The sequence below is a fragment of the Mustela nivalis genome (genome assembly GCF_964662115.1).
Source record: "Mustela nivalis genome assembly, chromosome: 13".
Classification (NCBI taxonomy): Eukaryota; Metazoa; Chordata; class Mammalia; order Carnivora; family Mustelidae; genus Mustela; species Mustela nivalis.
This window is the reverse complement of record NC_139032.1, coordinates 73625872-73642885: the sequence shown is the minus strand read 5'-3', so window position 1 is coordinate 73642885 and position 17014 is coordinate 73625872. Positions and strand designations below refer to the sequence as shown.

General features: G+C 51.9%; 1 protein-coding gene across 7 annotated transcripts in view; it reads right to left on the bottom strand.

Moving 5' to 3' along the window:
• The window catches only part of RGS3 (regulator of G protein signaling 3), a 132600-nt gene that overhangs the window by 85131 nt on the left and 30455 nt on the right, over positions 1–17014 (bottom strand). For 5 of the 7 annotated variants that reach the window (XM_082697060.1, XM_082697062.1, XM_082697054.1 and 2 more), the window contains 5 exons: positions 16272–16366; positions 15275–15343; positions 6712–6772; positions 5528–5618; positions 4859–4911 (listed from right to left, as the gene is read on the bottom strand). In XM_082697060.1, coding sequence (XP_082553186.1) covers positions 4859–4911; positions 5528–5618; positions 6712–6772; positions 15275–15343; positions 16272–16366 — 369 coding nt within the window. Of the gene's footprint in view, positions 1–1749; positions 1982–4858; positions 4912–5527; positions 5619–6711; positions 6773–15274; positions 15344–16271; positions 16367–17014 lie in introns of those variants that run through there. The other 2 variants (XM_082697056.1, XM_082697061.1) reach the window with 2 other exon arrangements.

Sequence of the window (17014 nt, the reverse complement as noted above, 5' to 3'; positions counted from 1 at the left end):
ACTGCCGCCCTGAGTGGAATGCAGGACTGGTTTTAATATACCCATTTCACAGAGAAGGAAGCCAAAGCCTGAAGAGAGGAAGTGGCAGCCCCCAGCTCTCAGTCCTCCTCTGTGACCCAGGGCATCAGTGTCAGGAGGTGAGGGGAGCAGCCCAGCCCAGACTCTGAGACCTCGGCAGCTCCTGGCAGAGGCTATCCTTCCTGGGGGTGGTCCCTGCTCTTTCCTGTCCAGGGCAGGGACGGTCACTGCTCCCAGATCTCACCCAGGCCAGTACCTCGCCTCCGCCCTCATGCCTGCTTTCTGCTCCTCTGTCACACCCAGGCTTCCATCCCCCTCCCTACCTGAGCCTGTCCTATATGTATGTCCCAGGCCCTGCACCAGGCACTTTTTACACAGTGTTCCGTGCCCCCCACAGCACCCTGGCTGGACACCGCTGTCCCTTCTCTTCTGACGAGGATCCTGAGGCTCAGAGAGATCTAGTGATGAGCTCAAGGGCACAGCTCAAGAAGGCCCAAAAGCCAGTGCTCAAAACCCAAGGTGGGTTCCTAGACTAGGATCTGTCTTGAACTTCAGCCCCAGGCCCCGCCCAGACCCGTGCCTGGTGGCCCACAGGCCCAAGGTGACCAAACATTTCCCCACCTCTCAAACAGAGCTCTCCACCCCATTCCCCTGCAACCAGCTACTGGTGTCCTGGGAGCTGTTCTGCCAGGCTCCAGGGGGGCGGGGAGCACAGGCGGGGCCCTGAGGGCTAGGGAGGATGCCAGGGAGAACAGGTGGGGTTCCAGGGCCCCAGGGTCCAATGGCAGCAAGCCACAGTGCAGGAGGCCACTCTGGGCATCTCCCTAGGACCTAAGGCTGCCTGTCTGCAGGAGTCAGGACCCACCTTCCAGTCTGGCCATTACAATACACAGAGGGGTTTCTTCATACTTTTAAAATCAGAACAATTCCTGAGCTCCCATCAGCCTGGACAGTCCCCAAATCTGGGCATCCCTTGCCTTCACCCTCCCTGACCCCCTTTCTTATTTATAAGAAAAAGTGCCCAACACAGTTCTAGAAATGCCTTGAAGCCAAGAGATGGTCAGTCCTCCCCCCGACCCCCGCCCCACATCCCAGCACTGGAGGCTGAGAGCCGAGCCCCCTCTGTGAGGATGGGCTCCGGAGCCAAAGGCTCCAGGCATCACAGCTACTGAGGAGGAAGTCATGTGTACACACATACACACAGAAACACCCCATCTTCACATGAACATGCACACCAGCACACGTGGGAACACATGCTCCCACACAAACGGTGCAGGACAAGGCATTCCTGTCCCATTCGGTGGAGAGAAAGTTCATGGAAGTATAAAGTTAGGAAAAACACAAAACCCAGCTGCTCAGCCATTTCCAGTCTCAGGCTTGAAATGCTTGTTTTAAAACGCACACTGCCCCCAGACAAAAATAAAAGAAAATCAACTAGATAATCTCCCCAAGGACACCACCATGTCCACAGTTAGGATGAGGCCGGGCGGGGCCTGGACCCCCCAGGCTCTTCCCCAGAGAAACCCCAGCTCTCCCCCAGAGAAGGGCCGTGGGTAAAGGGTGGACCTCCGGGCCCAGTCCAGCCTCTAGCCTTCCCCCAGGTTGCAGTTAACCTACAAGGAGCAGGAAGAAGCAAGGATGGCCTCATGGGGAGAGAAGGCCTGCTCAGAGCCCCTACACTGACCCCGCCCCCGGGCACCCCCGGGTACCCCCAGAGGGCTGAGCACCCACCTGTCGGTAGCGCCGCTCCGAGCACACCTTGCAGAGCCCACTGAGGCGGCTCATGGCTGCGGGTCCCGCCTCGGCTGCCGCCCCATGAAACCCCAGCTCTCCCCCGGCAGTGGGAGCCCGCACTGCGCCCCGTCAGCCTGGCATGACCGCCCTGGGAAGCCCGCCCCGCAGAAGAATGGCAGGAAATCACCTCTCACCTCCCCAGGCCCTGTCTGTGCTGTGTGCCTCTGCACGATAAGCCCGAAGGCTTCCTGAAACCTCAGAATGACAAGGAAGAGGCAGAGTTTTATATTAAAATTCCTGTCAACTAGTTAGTATTCCCCCGGCCCCCGGCGGGGAGAGGGCGCCTTTGTTCTGGCTGCATTCTCCGCCGTGGGCCACTTTGTGATTCCAGTGTTCTCACAAACACCCCTGGCTGGAAGAGAACCCAGGCATAAAACACGGCCCCCTCTAGAACAGCGCCACCTCCCCCTACAAATCCCAGCGTCCCCTGGGAGCAAATCCAGGGGACGAACACCGTCTGAAGAATTCATGGATGCCTTAGGGGGTCGCACTCACAGACATCCCATCTCAAAACAGAGACCATAAAACTTGTGGGGTCTGCGGAACAGCCTGCCATTCACAGGCTACTTAAAAGTCAGTTTCCTTGGCCATACAGTGGCCATCTGATCAGGTATTTGATGACAAGTAGACCTTAAAGGCCCATCAAAGAGAGAATTCCAATCACCATCTACCCTTCAAGAAGCTGGGGACCACAGTGGTTAAGGTCACACAGCGGGGTACAGTGGAGCTGGGACCAGAGCCCCAGTCTCATTCCCTGTCTCGTAGAGCAGTTCCTGGTGAGCCCAGCACCCCTTATACCCACCTCACCGTCCCTGGGGAAACCCACCCACCTGCTCGTGTCCTTGGGGCCACAGAATGTCCCTTGGTACAGCCCAGCTTTGGTTGCTGTGACAGTGGACAGGTCATGCAGGTTTCTGGGCCTCCCTCTGCCCATGTGCACAATGGGGAAGTTGAGCAAGGGACCTCGGGAGGCGCTCCCCCAGCCTGACCAAGCCTCTGACAAGCACTCGCACTGTGCTGGGTCCTATGGACATCTCCAAGTGTGTAAGCCCAGGAAGATCAAACAGGACTCAGAACAACACGCCCATAGGTCCTGGCCTGTGTGCAGATCCATAATGAAGCCACCTGGAAACTAGTGGTGTTGATGTCCATGTCATGTCACGTCATACCCGAAAGTCACTAGTAATGCTCTCTGGTCACTGTCCTCCCTGTGCTCGGTAAGCAGGGAGAGAGGGAGCAAGATCTTTGTAGCTCCTCCAGTGAAGCTAAAAGATTCTTTAAAAGATGTATTTCTTGGGATGCCTGGATGGCTCAGTTGGTTGAGCAGCTGCCTTCGGCTCGGGTCATGATTCCAGCGTCCTGGGATCGAGTCCCACATCGGGCTCCTTGCTCCGTGGGGAGCCTGCTTCTCCCTCTGCCTCTGCCTTCCACTCTGTCTGCCTGTGCTCACTCTCGCTCGCTCTCTCTCTGACAAATAAATAAATAAAATCTTTAAAAAAAAAAAAAAGATGTATTTCTTGGGTGCCTGGGTGGCTCAGTGGGTTGAGCCTCTGCCTTCGGCTCGGGTCATGATCTCAGGTCCTGGGATCGAGTCCCGCATCAGGCTCTCTGCTTGGCAGGGAGCCTGCTTCCTCCTCTCCCTCTCTGCCTGCCTCTCTGCCTACTTGTGATCTCTCTCTGTTGAATAAATAAATAAAATCTTTATAAAAAAATAAAAATAAAAGATGTATTTCTTCATTTGAGAGAGAGAGAGGTGCATGTGTTTGCAAGCAGACAGAAGGCGACAGAGAGAGAGAGATTCTCAACCAGGTTCCATGCTGCAGGTGGAGCCTGATGCGGGACTTGATTCCATGACCCCAAGATCATGACCTGAGCCGAAATCAGGAGTTCGATGCTTAACCCGCTGAACACCCAGGAGCCCTTGAAACAAGGTTTTAAGCTTCTAATGAAGCCACAGAATACAGTAACCAGCAAGTTATTTTAACAACTTAATAACCATGCTGTCCAACAAGGTAGTGACAAGACACATGTACGAGGTAAATTGAATTAGTTCAAGTGGAATAAAATGAAAAAGTCAGGCCCTCAGTCACACCAGCCACATCTGAAGGGCTCAGTGGCCATAGGTGGCTAGTGGCCGTCACATTGCCTAGGGCGGGCTCTGCCGACTTGCTCACAGATATACCCCCCTCAGCACAGGGTCTGACCCAGGAGAACGTTCAGTAAACACTGAGTGGATGAGCGAATGAATGAACGGAGTAGATGAGAGGGAGAACACTTTGTAGGGTATATGACACCTCACGGAAGGTATCATCCTCCATCGTCACATCTTCCCGAGCAGACCTCATGCAGGAGGCTGTGTGGCTCAGGGTACTCAGGAGAGTGAGCTAACCTCTCTGAACCTGACCTCTGTGAGACAGGGAAGTAACAACTGCCACAGGGGTGGCAGTGAGGGTTAAAGAGGGGACCAGCAGGACTTGGCACAGGGGTGTCTCAGTCACGGAGAGTTTGCTTCTCCTTCTCTTGGTTGTTGGAGAAAAACAGGTCCCGTAAAGAGATAGAATGAACTTGGGGGAGCGCCCCCAAATTCCTTCATGAAGATTCCTCTCTTGATTTGAAGCCCTAGCGGAGTAAGAACCCATGGGTCTCAAGTCCCGACTCACGGCTGCTCCCTGACATCAAGCAGGCCTAAGCTGAGGGCGATTCGGCCACAGTGCAAAAAGCAAGTGGTCCGAGGGGGCCTGGAGGGAAGGGGAGGCTTGGATTCGAGAGACTGAACAGCAGTAAGATTCAGACTCTTCAATCTCCAGGGGCTGGGGCCTGGCTCTCTCCCCACTGTAGCCCTAAGTATGAGTAACCTGAGAAAAGCATAAAAAATAATCCCTTAAAAATTCATGACTTACTGAGTTTCCGAGCTCCAAGTGAACCTGAGTCTCGGGCACCAAAACCAGTCCTGTTTAGGGATCTCCAGGGCCAAAGGATGGACCAGGAGCAAGTTAGAGTCCAGGCCCAAGTCCTGTCAGTCCTGCTGGAGCCTGTCCCCACCTACCTTGAGTTTCTCCCCTTTCTCAGTGTCCCCACCTGGCGTTCTCAGCAGTGTGTCTGAAAGATTACAGATCAGAGTCAGAAAATTTCTGTTGGCACATAAGAGTCCATTCCAGAGACCACCCAGAGGACAAGGCCAGGGTGCCAGGCCCATGTGTCTGTCCAGATCACTGCCAGCCTCTAAGATGTGGGCGTGGCTGAGCTCAGGCTCAGCAGGGAATCCGGAGCTGGGTCTGTGTGTGAGAAGGACAGAACAGAAGGGAACCCAAAATCCAAGCAGGGCCCCCTTGCCCTACCTATCAAAGTGGACACCCCAAGGCCAGTGAGGCAACCCGGGGAGGATCCTGATCACAGAGGAGCCATGCAGAAAGCTCCTGAAACCCAGTTCTCCATAAGCTAGAGTGGAGGGAGCTGAATCATGTAGGGTCAGGCCTCTAGTTCTCTCGTGGGAAAATCCAACCACAAAAACAAGGTAAGGTGGGCAAAGGCTGCCTGCAGCCTGCATTCCAGCAGGGGCTCGTGAGAAGCCCCCGGACCCCTGACTTGACTGCAGCCAGTGGGGACAGATGCCACAAAACACAGGAGTGGTGCCACTACTCAGGAAGAAAGGGAAGGGAGAACACAAGGGTAGAACAGCGTGTCCAGGCAGAAGATGAAGGTGATGTCCACACACCTCTCAGCGGCCGCAGCCGCCGCCGGGCCACCTTCAGGTGCTTGGTCCGGCCCAGGTCTTCCCCCAGAAGGTAGTACCAGCCGCTGACTTCCTGTTACAAGGGAAGGCATGACATGCTCAGACAGAGGAGGCAGAGACCCCAGGTCAGACTGCCACCAGTACTCCCCCCACCCAAAAAAAAAGAAACACCTGGAGAGCATCTGCCAGGAGCATCATCTTAGCAGAGACAGACACTCCAGCTGCCCTGACCCATCCCTACACCTCCAGAAAGCTCTCCCTGATGCTCCAGGCAGAGCTGGTCTTCCTCCCTGCTGAATCCCACAGCCTCTTGTCCCTGGAGGACAACGGTCGACTTGCCTGCCTGCCTCCCCACTGGGCTGTGCAGAGGCTCTCTGATGGGCCTAGCCCTGTGCCTTGTATACAGTAGGAGCCCAATGAATGTTGACATAACAGAAAGGTGGCAGTGAAAGAAGGATGGAGAGGCCAGAAAGTAGGCATCCTGAGGCTCCTGAGCAGTCCCCATTGGGGGACTTCATTCCCAAGAGGGAATGAAGCCAGCGCTACTGTCAAGAAAAGATATTTGGGACCTACATGCAGGGTAAAGCGTCCTCAGCCACCTCCCCCAGACTCCACTCCAGGACACAAAGTAGCAGGGCCACCACATCTCTCTGCCTCCCCTGCTCAAAAGCCTCTAGTTTGGGGTTGAGGGTGGGGATTGCAGGGGTGGATAAGGAACTGGGTACCCAGAGGAAGGGTCTTAAGATTCCACAGTCCTCACACAGCCAGAAGGAAAGCTCCACAGACGATGATGCTGCTCCCTCCCTCCCTGACACTTGCTCGACCCAAAACCACGAAAGCCAGTGGATAACGTTAAAAGATTGAGAACCCCCTAGCCTTCCTCCTCCAGGGCAAGCCCAGGAGGGCTCAGAACTCCAAGGGATCTGCCAGTGTCCTGGTGTAGCTGACTCCAGGCCCAGAGCCCCCCTGGAACGCTTTGAAGCTGCCTGACAACTGATCTCTGACAAGCACCAACCAAGAAGAGGACCCAAAGCCTGGTCGGAGGAACGATCACGTGAAGCAGGCAAGTCAGAAGCTCCACCCAAGGGCTTCCAGACAAAGAGCTCTGGCCGTGCTAGCCCTGACCTTGATGGGATGATCCTTCCAGGAGCTTCCCTGGGGCTCACCTTGTCCGGAGTCAGGAGGGACTTCACCCCAAAGCTCATGCAGCCAATGAGTCCGCTCTGTCTGGGAGAACAATGGAGGATTGAGTCAGCACCTTCTCGAAGGATTCTATCGGGAGACCAATTATCGCATGTAACATAGGTCTGCCTGATTCCTTGTGAGCACTTTGACCCACGTTGTCTCATCTGATCCTTCCAACTTTGTGAGTTAGATTGGAGAGGGCTGAGTCTCCCCATTTCACGGAGGAAAAGGCCGAGAGGCTCAGAGCTGGTCCCCTTCCCAGGGTCACAAAACAAGTGAGTAGTCAGGTCCTGTGGGAAAGCCATGCACCCAAGCTTGAAAAGCCATACTCCCTCTACCAACCACAAAAGCTCAAGGCTACTGGGCTTTGGGGACTTTTTTTTTTCTTTAATTTTAGTAGAGTCAACATACTGTGTTATATTAGTTTCAAGAGTACAGTATAATGATTCATCTCCCAGAGCTCATGAAGATAGGACACTGTCTCCCCTCCCCATCCCCCACCTCTCCTCTGGCAACCGGTTTGTTCTCTGTACTTAAGAGTCCAGATTTTTTGTCCTTTTTTTTATTATTATTTGCTCATTTGTATTGTCTCTTAATTCCACATAGGGTGAAATCATACAGTATTTGTCTATCTCTGCCTGACTCATTTCACTCAGCATGAACAGTTCTGGTACTGAGGAGATCTGAAGAGCCACGCCTTGCCGGGAATTTCAGCACCCATCTCCACGGACTGACGTTCAACTGAAAAGCTGTGGGACCTCAAGTTCAAGAAACTTTTCTCAGGTACAGGCAGGACCTTAGCAGTTCTAGGACAGGTTCAGGTCACGGTCCCAGTTAACACAAAAATTGCTGAGACTAACCTGACCTGGAAAAGTAGGCGTGAGCCAGGGTCAGGCCATGTGGGCGGGGTCACACTGTGGCGAGAGGCTGAGTTCAGTCAGTTCCTCCATGGCTAAGAGTAATTCAAACTTCTGGAAGACTGATCACCATTGAGTCCCAATGTCCAATCAGGGACTGACTGATAGAAGGCAGCTTCCAGTAATGATGGCAAATGCTAACGCTATGAAATTAAAAAAATAATCTTGCTGGGTGCCTGGGTGGCTCAGTTGGTTAAGCAACTGTCTTCCGCTCATGTCATGATCCTGGAGTCCCAGGATCGAGTCCCACATTGGGCTCCCATCTCCACGGGGAGTCTGCTTCTCCCTCTGACCTTCTCCCCTCTCATGCTCTCTCTGTCTCTCTCTCAAATAAATAAATAAAATCTTAAAAATATAATAATCTTGTCACTGGGAGAGAAAATGAAATAGTGGGGCGCCTGGGTGGCTCAGTGGGTTAAAGCCTCTGCCTTCAGCTCAGGTCATGATCCCAGGGTCCTGGGATCGAGCCCCGCATTGGGCTCACTGCTCAGCGGGGAGCCTGCTTCCTCCTCTCTCTGACTGCCTCTCTGCCTACTTGTAATCTGTCTGTCAAATAAATAAATAAAATTAAAAAATAAAAAAGAAAATGAAATAGTTGACAAATCTGTAGTTTAATGAAAGGGACACCCACAAAAATATTAACAATGGTTGTCTCCGGTAGATGGGATTAGAAAGGTTTTTGTCTTCTTTGGGTTTTCAGTGCTTTCAAATTTTCATAGGCAACAAGCACTACTTTTGTAATCAGAAAAGAAAAACAATATAAAAGCATTTGGAAATACTTCTACTCTCCCATATCTTTCTCTAGCCTAGCACAAGAGTCACTTTTTCATTTTTCTGTTCTCTTTCTTAGCACATCCCCAACTCAGACTGCCCCAGAGACTGGTTTGATAGCTGTTAATCAAGAAATGACATGAGTATTTAGATGGAAGCATAATCAACCCTTCAACATCTGAGGGACCCACACAGAGGAGGGATTGAGCAAATACTGTGGAAGACACAAGAGCAAAGCCAAAGATGGAAGGAGACGCCCAGACGGGTAGTGAACTCCCTGGAGACATGCCTCCCGGAACCTGCTCTAGGGCTGCCTAAGTGAGGCCAGGGGCTCTAGGCGAGGGTTCAGCCCAGAACCCTCTGAAGAGCCCACCCAAGTCCTGTGCACCAGAGCCTGCTCCTGGGGACAGACACAGCAAGTCCAAGGGAGGATCTGGATGTGCAAGTCTAGAGGAAGCTATCCCGGACTCCTACAGGGCTCCTGCCCGTGCCTGCTCCAGTCTAGGACCGGTGGGCCAGGTCTCAATGAATACATACTGTTTGCATTCTCTGGAAAGGGTAGCAACTTATCACCAGACTGTCCCAGGCAGAATAAAACTAAGGGCTTCTCACAGGCAGCCAGGTCAAGTAGGGGCGGGGCTGCCAAAAGGCAGGGACTGATCCTCAGAACCGGTGCCCCTGCCCCACAGAGGCATACTCTGCCCTACCCTCCCCACCTCCTGTCACTTGGCTACTCCCCCTGCTCCCTCTCCCTGCCCTCATTTCCTATGGCCTGGGCACTATGGTTCCCCCTCCTCCTTGCCCCTTCCCATCAGACAAGACCAGATTAATAATCTACCCAAAGAGGACAGTAAAGGGACTCACCCCCAGTAAAGGGACCCTTCCACATCCCTCTCCCCAGCCCACCCGCAGAAGCAAGCACTCCTCCCTCCTGGGAAGTAGCCAAGTAGGCACAACCAGCCACAGGGACCATCACCAGCCGCAGACACTAGTCTGAGTTGCCATTCCAGAAAAGCCTTTTCAAGGCTTCGCCAAAGTCCTCACCACGAATTTAATTTTATTTATCAACACATTCAAGGGCAGCTCGGCTGGTATCTACGTGCTCACACCTCCTTGGTGCACACTTTCCTATCACACTGGGTATGGCTCTAACTTTCTAAATGTCCAAGCACAATGCTTTAGCTGTAATAAAGGCTGCCTCTTCCCTCTGCTCTTCAATAAGTGGAATTTCATTCCCTAAGGCTTAGAGAATGCTAAATGGTTAATAGCTTCCCATGAGCTTTACTTCCTGTTAAGGGGCCTCCAATGAGTTCATGCTAATTCAGGCCAAGTAAATTGTCACAATTAATGTCCATAAGCAGGAAACTCTCTCTAAGTGTTCTTCAATTAGCTACTCCTTAAGCCCGCTTTTGAAAAATCTTTGGAGGAAGAAAGACTTCTTTTACATGTAATCTGACCTGCAATGTACTGGTCGGTCAGCTTATAAACTTGGGAACAGGTGCTTACCCTGGAGAAGGCATGAAAACTTCACGAGCACCAAGTCTCAGAGGCCAAGCCTTGGTGACTTCTGAATGCTGAACCCTGAGCTCAGGGCTCTGTGCACTCAGGGAAGGCTTGACGAATGGATGAATCCATCATGCCTCTGGCTGGTTGGCAGGCCCTGGGCAAGGAGCCGCAGCATTAAGGAAAGAAGACAAACATGCAGGGATTGAAATAGCATTTCAAGACAGCAATACAAGGCCTCTCACTGACAGGGCGAGATTGACAGACAGATGAACAGTACAGGCAACAAATGCTGAAAGCTCTGGGAGGGCTGAGATCCTGGAAGAAGGCCTGAAGAGCTGAGCCAGGGAGAGGAAGAGGAAGGGCAGAGGGAACAGCCAGTACAAAGACTCAGAGGTAAGGCTTCATGGAACTCTCATGGGGAAGAGTGTTTGGGTTTGTTACCTTTTAGCAGAGGGCACGAGACCCCTGCAAAATGAAAACGCATTATTTTCAGGGAATGCTTTTCCATTCTCTCTGCAGGGGCCTTAAACTATTTCTGTTGCTGGGTGAGAGCAATTAATCTCCATTTATTTTTACTTTGGTGGCTTAAATTGAACACGTTTTTTTCCATTCATTTTTTTTTTTCTTCATTCCCCGTGTCTGGTCACAAGCTTTCTAACATGATGGCACTGTGCTTGGCACTGAGATCCTGTTTGGGAAGTAGATTAAAGGCGGGAGAACAGGACGGGGTATGACACACAGCAAAGAGACTCTCCATAAATGTTCCTACTCTTCCCATAAAGGATTATGTGTTTAGAGTCTATGTGTGTTTTGTTCTTTTTTTAGCGCGGTGCGTGACCTTACAATCCTAAGACTGTTCTCTGGCCACTGGTTCTGAAAGTGCTATGACTGATACTAGAAGCTTCAGTGTGGCCTTCACCGTATCATCAAACAAAAGTTTTAAATAGCTGAGTTCCATAGTCAGTGATATCAAGGAGTTACTATTAATTGTCAAGCATGATAATGGCACTGTGGTTGTTTTCTTAAGCCATCTTTTAGAGAGATATGTAGAGAGGACATGAGATGATGATGTCTGGGATTGGCTTAAAAAAAATCCACTGGAGGAGGGATACTGTGTGGGGGCAGGGAGGGAATTAGACTCGCCATACAGTGCTGATTGATGAAGCTGGACTGTGACTCTACGAGGGCTTATTATATGATATTTCCTACCTTTGCGCATGTTTGAAAATGTCTATAATTTCTTGAAAATTCACAGAGCCTGAAAGCTGAAAAAAATCTTAGCATCTTTCACTGAATTTCACAGTTGAAACCGGGGCCCAGAGTGGGGAAGGGACATACCCAAGGTCTCCCAGTGATGTTGGCATGAAGCCAGATTTCCTGCCCTCAGGCCTGGTTCCCCTCAGCACCCACTCTGTCACCATGATGAGGTGACATCACCCAGCATTTCCCCCAAAGATGTTCGTCTTTGTAGACCATCTCGTCCCCCTAAAACGAGTTCACAGCCGTCACGGGCAGGATCGTGAGAAGTCATGAAACAGAGGCTTCCCTTTTATCGCTTATCAGTTGCAAAGTGCAGCTGCCACATATTCACCTGATGATTTATGTAAAACCATATGACAAATGCCGTGGGAAACAGCCCAGGCCCCAAGGAACAAGGGTACCGACACAGTGTGTCACAGAAAGAGTACAGCTTTGGAGCCATTTACCGCCTGCATGAGATGGTCAGTGGGGCTGTAACATGGTTATAATTACACAGGTTTGGCACCAAGCTGCCTGAATTTGAATCCTGTTTCCACCACCTCCTGGCTGTGCTAGCTTGGGTAAGTTACTTGATCTCTCTGTGCCTCTGTGTCCTCACCTGTCAGAGAGCGACAATACCATTACCTATTTAGACAGCGTTGTGAGGACTAAATTAGACAACACGAGGAGCAGGCTGTGCAATGTCCACACACAGTGGACATTCGGTGTCTAAAAACCTCACACAGGCTCCTTCACCTTTATAAGCCTCAGTTTCTTCTTCTCTGAAGGGAGGGACGGTAAGAATTCCTGCCTCCCGGGGTTGTGATGAGGATTAAATGAGATAACGTGTGTTCAGTGCCTGGCACAAAGAAGAGTTCAGTCAATGTTTGTTTCCCTCCTTCTGTGATGGTCTTTGATGCTGCTAAGTCGCATGTCTGTCCTTCGCCCTTCGGAGAAGCACAATGCGGTGTTGAGAGTATTCCGCAGGGCAGAAGTTTCCTGCAATTGCTCGGTCTGCCTCCCCCAGCTTAGAGGCCTTCTGGCTTGGAGATGGATCAACACCACGCCTCCCCATGGCCCAGGGGGCCTCTGTGGCGCTGGCAGCTTCAGAGGGGCCATCTGTCCCCCAGTGGGCCTGCCTGTGCCTGCTCTGTCCCTCTTGAGCTTTGGGTTAGGACCGTGACCACCAGTTCCACTCTGTTTGGTTTAATAAGGAATCTCACTTTCCCAAAATAGGCAACAAGTGGAGACACGGCCTCTGTCATGCTGCCCCGCTGGGCGCTGACTCACTTTCCCCGCAACCTCACTTTCTTTTCCAAAAACCATGAACTGCCCTCTGCTGGACTCGCCCTGGTCTCACAGGAGGGCAGACCACTGTGGCAGATCCCTGGATGGCGCCCACCTCCAGCACCTGCTCTCCTCCTTGCCTCCATCCTGTGGGCTCCCCTGATGCCCTCCTCTGTCTTCTTCAGGTTTTCCTGTCAAGATGGGATTCTCACCCTTGAGCCTGGTCACTCATATCCTGGGCAGTCCCCCCTACTTCACCTACCACCTTGGTGGTTGTGGCTCCCATATTCCTGGCATGGACCTCTCTCCCTCTGGGCTCTGTGTCAGCAAGCCCCCCCCCACCCCGCCACAGCTCCATCTGGCCGCTCTCCAGCCCCTCCTTCCCAGGGGGCCCAAAGCTGGTTCTCTTCCCCTCCATGGCATGCTGATTTGCTTGGGGATACCACCCGATATTGGGAATGACTCCTGACTTCACCTGCTGCTCTCACAGCCAAACCACCACTAAGTACTATTAATCTCATCTCCTAAATCTGGCCTAGGTCTGTTTCTCTCCCCTCCATCCCTAAAGCATCTCTCTCACAGATCACTCCAAGATCTCCTAACTCCTCCCCAGCCTTCCAAAGCCCTACCAGGTGACAGATCTAGAACACGCATCTGCCTCTCCCCTGCTCAACACCCCTCAGTATCTCTCCACCGCCAACTTTCCAAACACCAAGGTGGCGGCGTGAGGGTCCCCCGAGAACTTGTATAAACGTAGATTCCTCAGCCCTGCCCATGAAGATCAGACTGAATCCATCTGACGTGGCCCCTGGGAACCTGTGTTCTCTGCAAGCATCCCAGGGAATCTGATGCAAATCCAGGACTGAGAACCACCCCCCTTAGGAGGCAGCCCACATGCCAAAGAACACCACAGAATCATCTGATTTGGCTCACACCAACCTCTTCATCTTATCTCTAATCGGTCCGTACTTTGTACTTGACCCTCCTGCCACACTGGGTAGTTTGGAGACCTTTCCCCACTCCTGCCCTGTCCTGCACGCTATACTCTGCTGGTTCTTTCTTCTGTCCTTCTGCATGCACCCCAGGAGGCAGTATAGTGAGAGTGAGACTCTGGGGCCTAAGTGCGTGGATCCCCAGCCCAGCTCTACTGCCTACTGGTCATGTGACCTTGGGCAACTGACTCCCTTTCTTACCTTCCATTTCCTCTTCTGAAAACTCGGGCAAAACCCTACTCCTCTTAAGAGTTAAGAATTAAATGAGATAACATACTGTCAACCCCTGGCTTGTGGTCAACACTCAATAAACTGTTGTTCTTATTATCAATGTGATGTCCTCTTTTTCACCCACACCTCTAAGTCCCTATCAGTGATCCTCTCCAGAGCAGTATTGTCTCTGATTGACCCCACGTGTCCCCAGCATCCAGAACAACGTAGTCACGTGGGTACCCAGGAAATGACAGCTGAATGAATGAGGTCTATAGCACCATCACTTCCATGAGAAAAAGTATGCTCTATTAAAAGAAATATCTTTCCGTATGAAGGCTGAGTAAGGCTCAATTTTAAAAAGCATACCAGCTATAACATGTAAGATGCTAAAAAACAAACCCCAAAATATCTTCCCAGTCTAAGCTGATGAACGGAGCTGATGTTCATTCACTGAGGCATTTGTCCAGTTGGTTCTATGATGGTTCAACAAAACTATGACCACAGGGTCCCCCAGATCCCTTTGGCTGCACCAGGGGAAGAGCTCCTGCTGCTCACGGTAGGCAAGGCACCCAGCCCAGCTGCTCTTACCCCTCTGCCGGGCAGCCGATTCTCCCCCTCGCCCCACACTCCTTGCCTGTGCTGGACTAAACCCCACACTAAGGACCACGTCTGGCCTCCCACCTCCTGGGCAGCCCCCAGACCCGCCTGTTTGGCTCCTCCCACAAAAGACCTCAGCACCTGCCATGCAGCCTCCTCATAGCAGCCTGAGCCCAGTGTGCGTAACCCTGCCTCTTGCCTTTGCTCATGCAAAACCTTCTCTCCTTGTCTTTTTTTTTTTTTTTTAAGATTTTATTTATTTGACAGACAGAGATCACAAGTAGGCAGAGAGGCAGGCAGAGAGAGAGAGAGGAGGAAGCAGGCTCCCTGCTAAGCAGAAAGCCTGATGCGGGGCTCGATCCCAGGACCCTGAGATCATGACCTGAGCCGAAGGCAGAGGCTTTAACCCACTGAGCTACCCCAGCACCCCCTTCTCTCCTTGTCTTATTCTTGATCTCTGCCCCAAGTACACAATCCCATTTCTTTTGTGAAGCCTTCCTTGATCACAGTGGCCCACGAGGAACTTCTCTCTTCCTATACTTACTGTCCTTATTACTCATTCAGCCTTGTATCCATTCAAACAATATTTACAGAACATCTACGTGCTAGGTATTGAGTATAGTGATGTCTAGGAAAGAAATGGGCCTATTTTTCTAGGAGCTTCTACTCGTATGAAACTGAGCCTGTTTATATGTTACTGTAATCAGTGCCTACGCAGCAGCTAGTATCCCTTCCTGCAAGTGGGCACCTTGAGAACAGAATCCACAGGCAGACTGGCTGGTGTTCCCGGAGACCAATGCAGTGCCTTGTTGATACCAAGGGTACAGCAAATACTGCTTGGTAACATGGTCCTCGGCATTGTCTGGTGCTATGGGGACTCAGGGGAGGGCTAGTCTCTCAGGTTGAGTATGGCCACTACTACTCAGTCATCTCACAAGATTTAACTGTTGCCTGCTGGCTGCCTGTCTGCCACCTGCAGGCCAAGGGCAGGCTCTCCCCTCCAGCTCAGCGCTTCCCCTCACCTGGAGTCACCCGCCCTATTCCACACAGTGACCAGAAGGCGCTTCTGTTCATCTTCCTCTTGGACAGGACTGCAAAGCAAACCAGATGGTCAGGGTGTTAGTAGGGCCGAGCTCCGGTCTGGACCTCCAGAGTCCATCACTGCTGCAAAGTTCAGAAATAACTAAAACAACCATAAGGAGCTGGTTAAAGAAACTCCCAACAGGGTGGGAGGTGAGTATTCACACACACAGAAGAGCTTACATCACCTTGTTCAGGACAAAAGGGAGCTTACCGCACACTTTGTAAACACCTGCACACACACACACACACATACACACCCACACAAATCAAAGACCCAAAAAGAAATAACCCGAGGCATGTAGGGCTCAAACGGTTTTCTCTTTTCTTCTCTTTGCTGATCTATTTTTCTACAATAAACAAAATCAGTTAAAAAAAAAAAAAAGTGTACTTCATTTTCAGAAACAGAATACCAAACGGCCATTCCTTCCCGTTGGTCCCAGAGTTCAGGGAGGGGGAACAAATAATAACAATACTACTATGACTACTACTAAACAGCTGACCATGCATTACATGGTCTCATTCATAGGTCAGCTCTCCGAGGTCGGTACTCTCATCAGCCCGTTTTACAACTATGGAAGTTGAGGCCCCGGGGAGGGTAGCAAGTTTTACAAAGCAGAGGGATTCCTCCACTTGGAAAATTTCTTCTACCCAAGGAAAAGCCTTGGCCCGAGGCACAGTGGGAAAATGCCTACTTGTCAGGGGCTGCCAGCCTCAGGCTGGGCACTTTGTTGTGAGAACCAGCCAAGTGGTACCTTATCACCGTGGACCCCGCAGCTGGGCCCGGAGCCAGTGATGCAAGGACGCGAGTGAATGGGAAAACAGACATCCTTCAGAAGTCACTGTTTTTCTGCTCAGATCCACTTCTAGATTTGACAGACAGAGCTGTTTCCAGATAAACACTCCTTCCCTCTTCCCTCGAGGCCCCCAGACTCTTACAAGAAGAAGTGCTCGCGGAAGACCGGCTCTCTGCAGTCTGGGACGGTCCGTGTCTTCTGGCGACGAAGGCGGTTATTTTCAGGGATCAGAGAAATCTTGAATTGGAGAAAAGCAAGCATGAGAAGAGGGCTCATGGCCTCCGACACACCAAAGCCCAGCAGCTGACTCTGCCCATCTCCCAGGGGAAAGGCTTCCCGGGTGTCCTTCAAACCGGCCTCTGCGGAGGAGAACAGGGTGCTGTCCTCGGTCAGAGGCCAGCAGACAAAGAGAAGCTACTGCCGAGGCACAAGAGTCAGAAGGTCCCCGCAGTGGGTGACACCACCAAGGCAGCCACAGGCTTGGCCGTAGATGGGGTGTACTTCGGCCATCTCCGGTCTTCCTCTCAGCACTGGTCTCTCTCCTGAGTTCCCCGCAGCTGCTCAGTGCTCCCTTCCCCAGAGGCTCCGGGTCAGCCTCCACTAAGGCCCCAAATCCATGCTCTCGCCCTCGAGCTGCTCCTGCCCTGCTCCTGACCAAGTCCTCACCGACAGGGACCTCTGACCAGCCTGGGGGGCTTTGGGAGAGAAAAGAGGGGTATATCCCAGCTGCCACACTCTAGGAAGTGGCTGGCCTTCGGCTCTGGCTGGAAGTAGGCCCTCCGCGCTATAGGGCCTCTGTCTTCATGGCAAGGGTCCCACTCATTTGGATCTTCTAGGCCTCAGAGACACTCCCTCTCCTCCACCACCCATCTTGCTTCCGGTTTT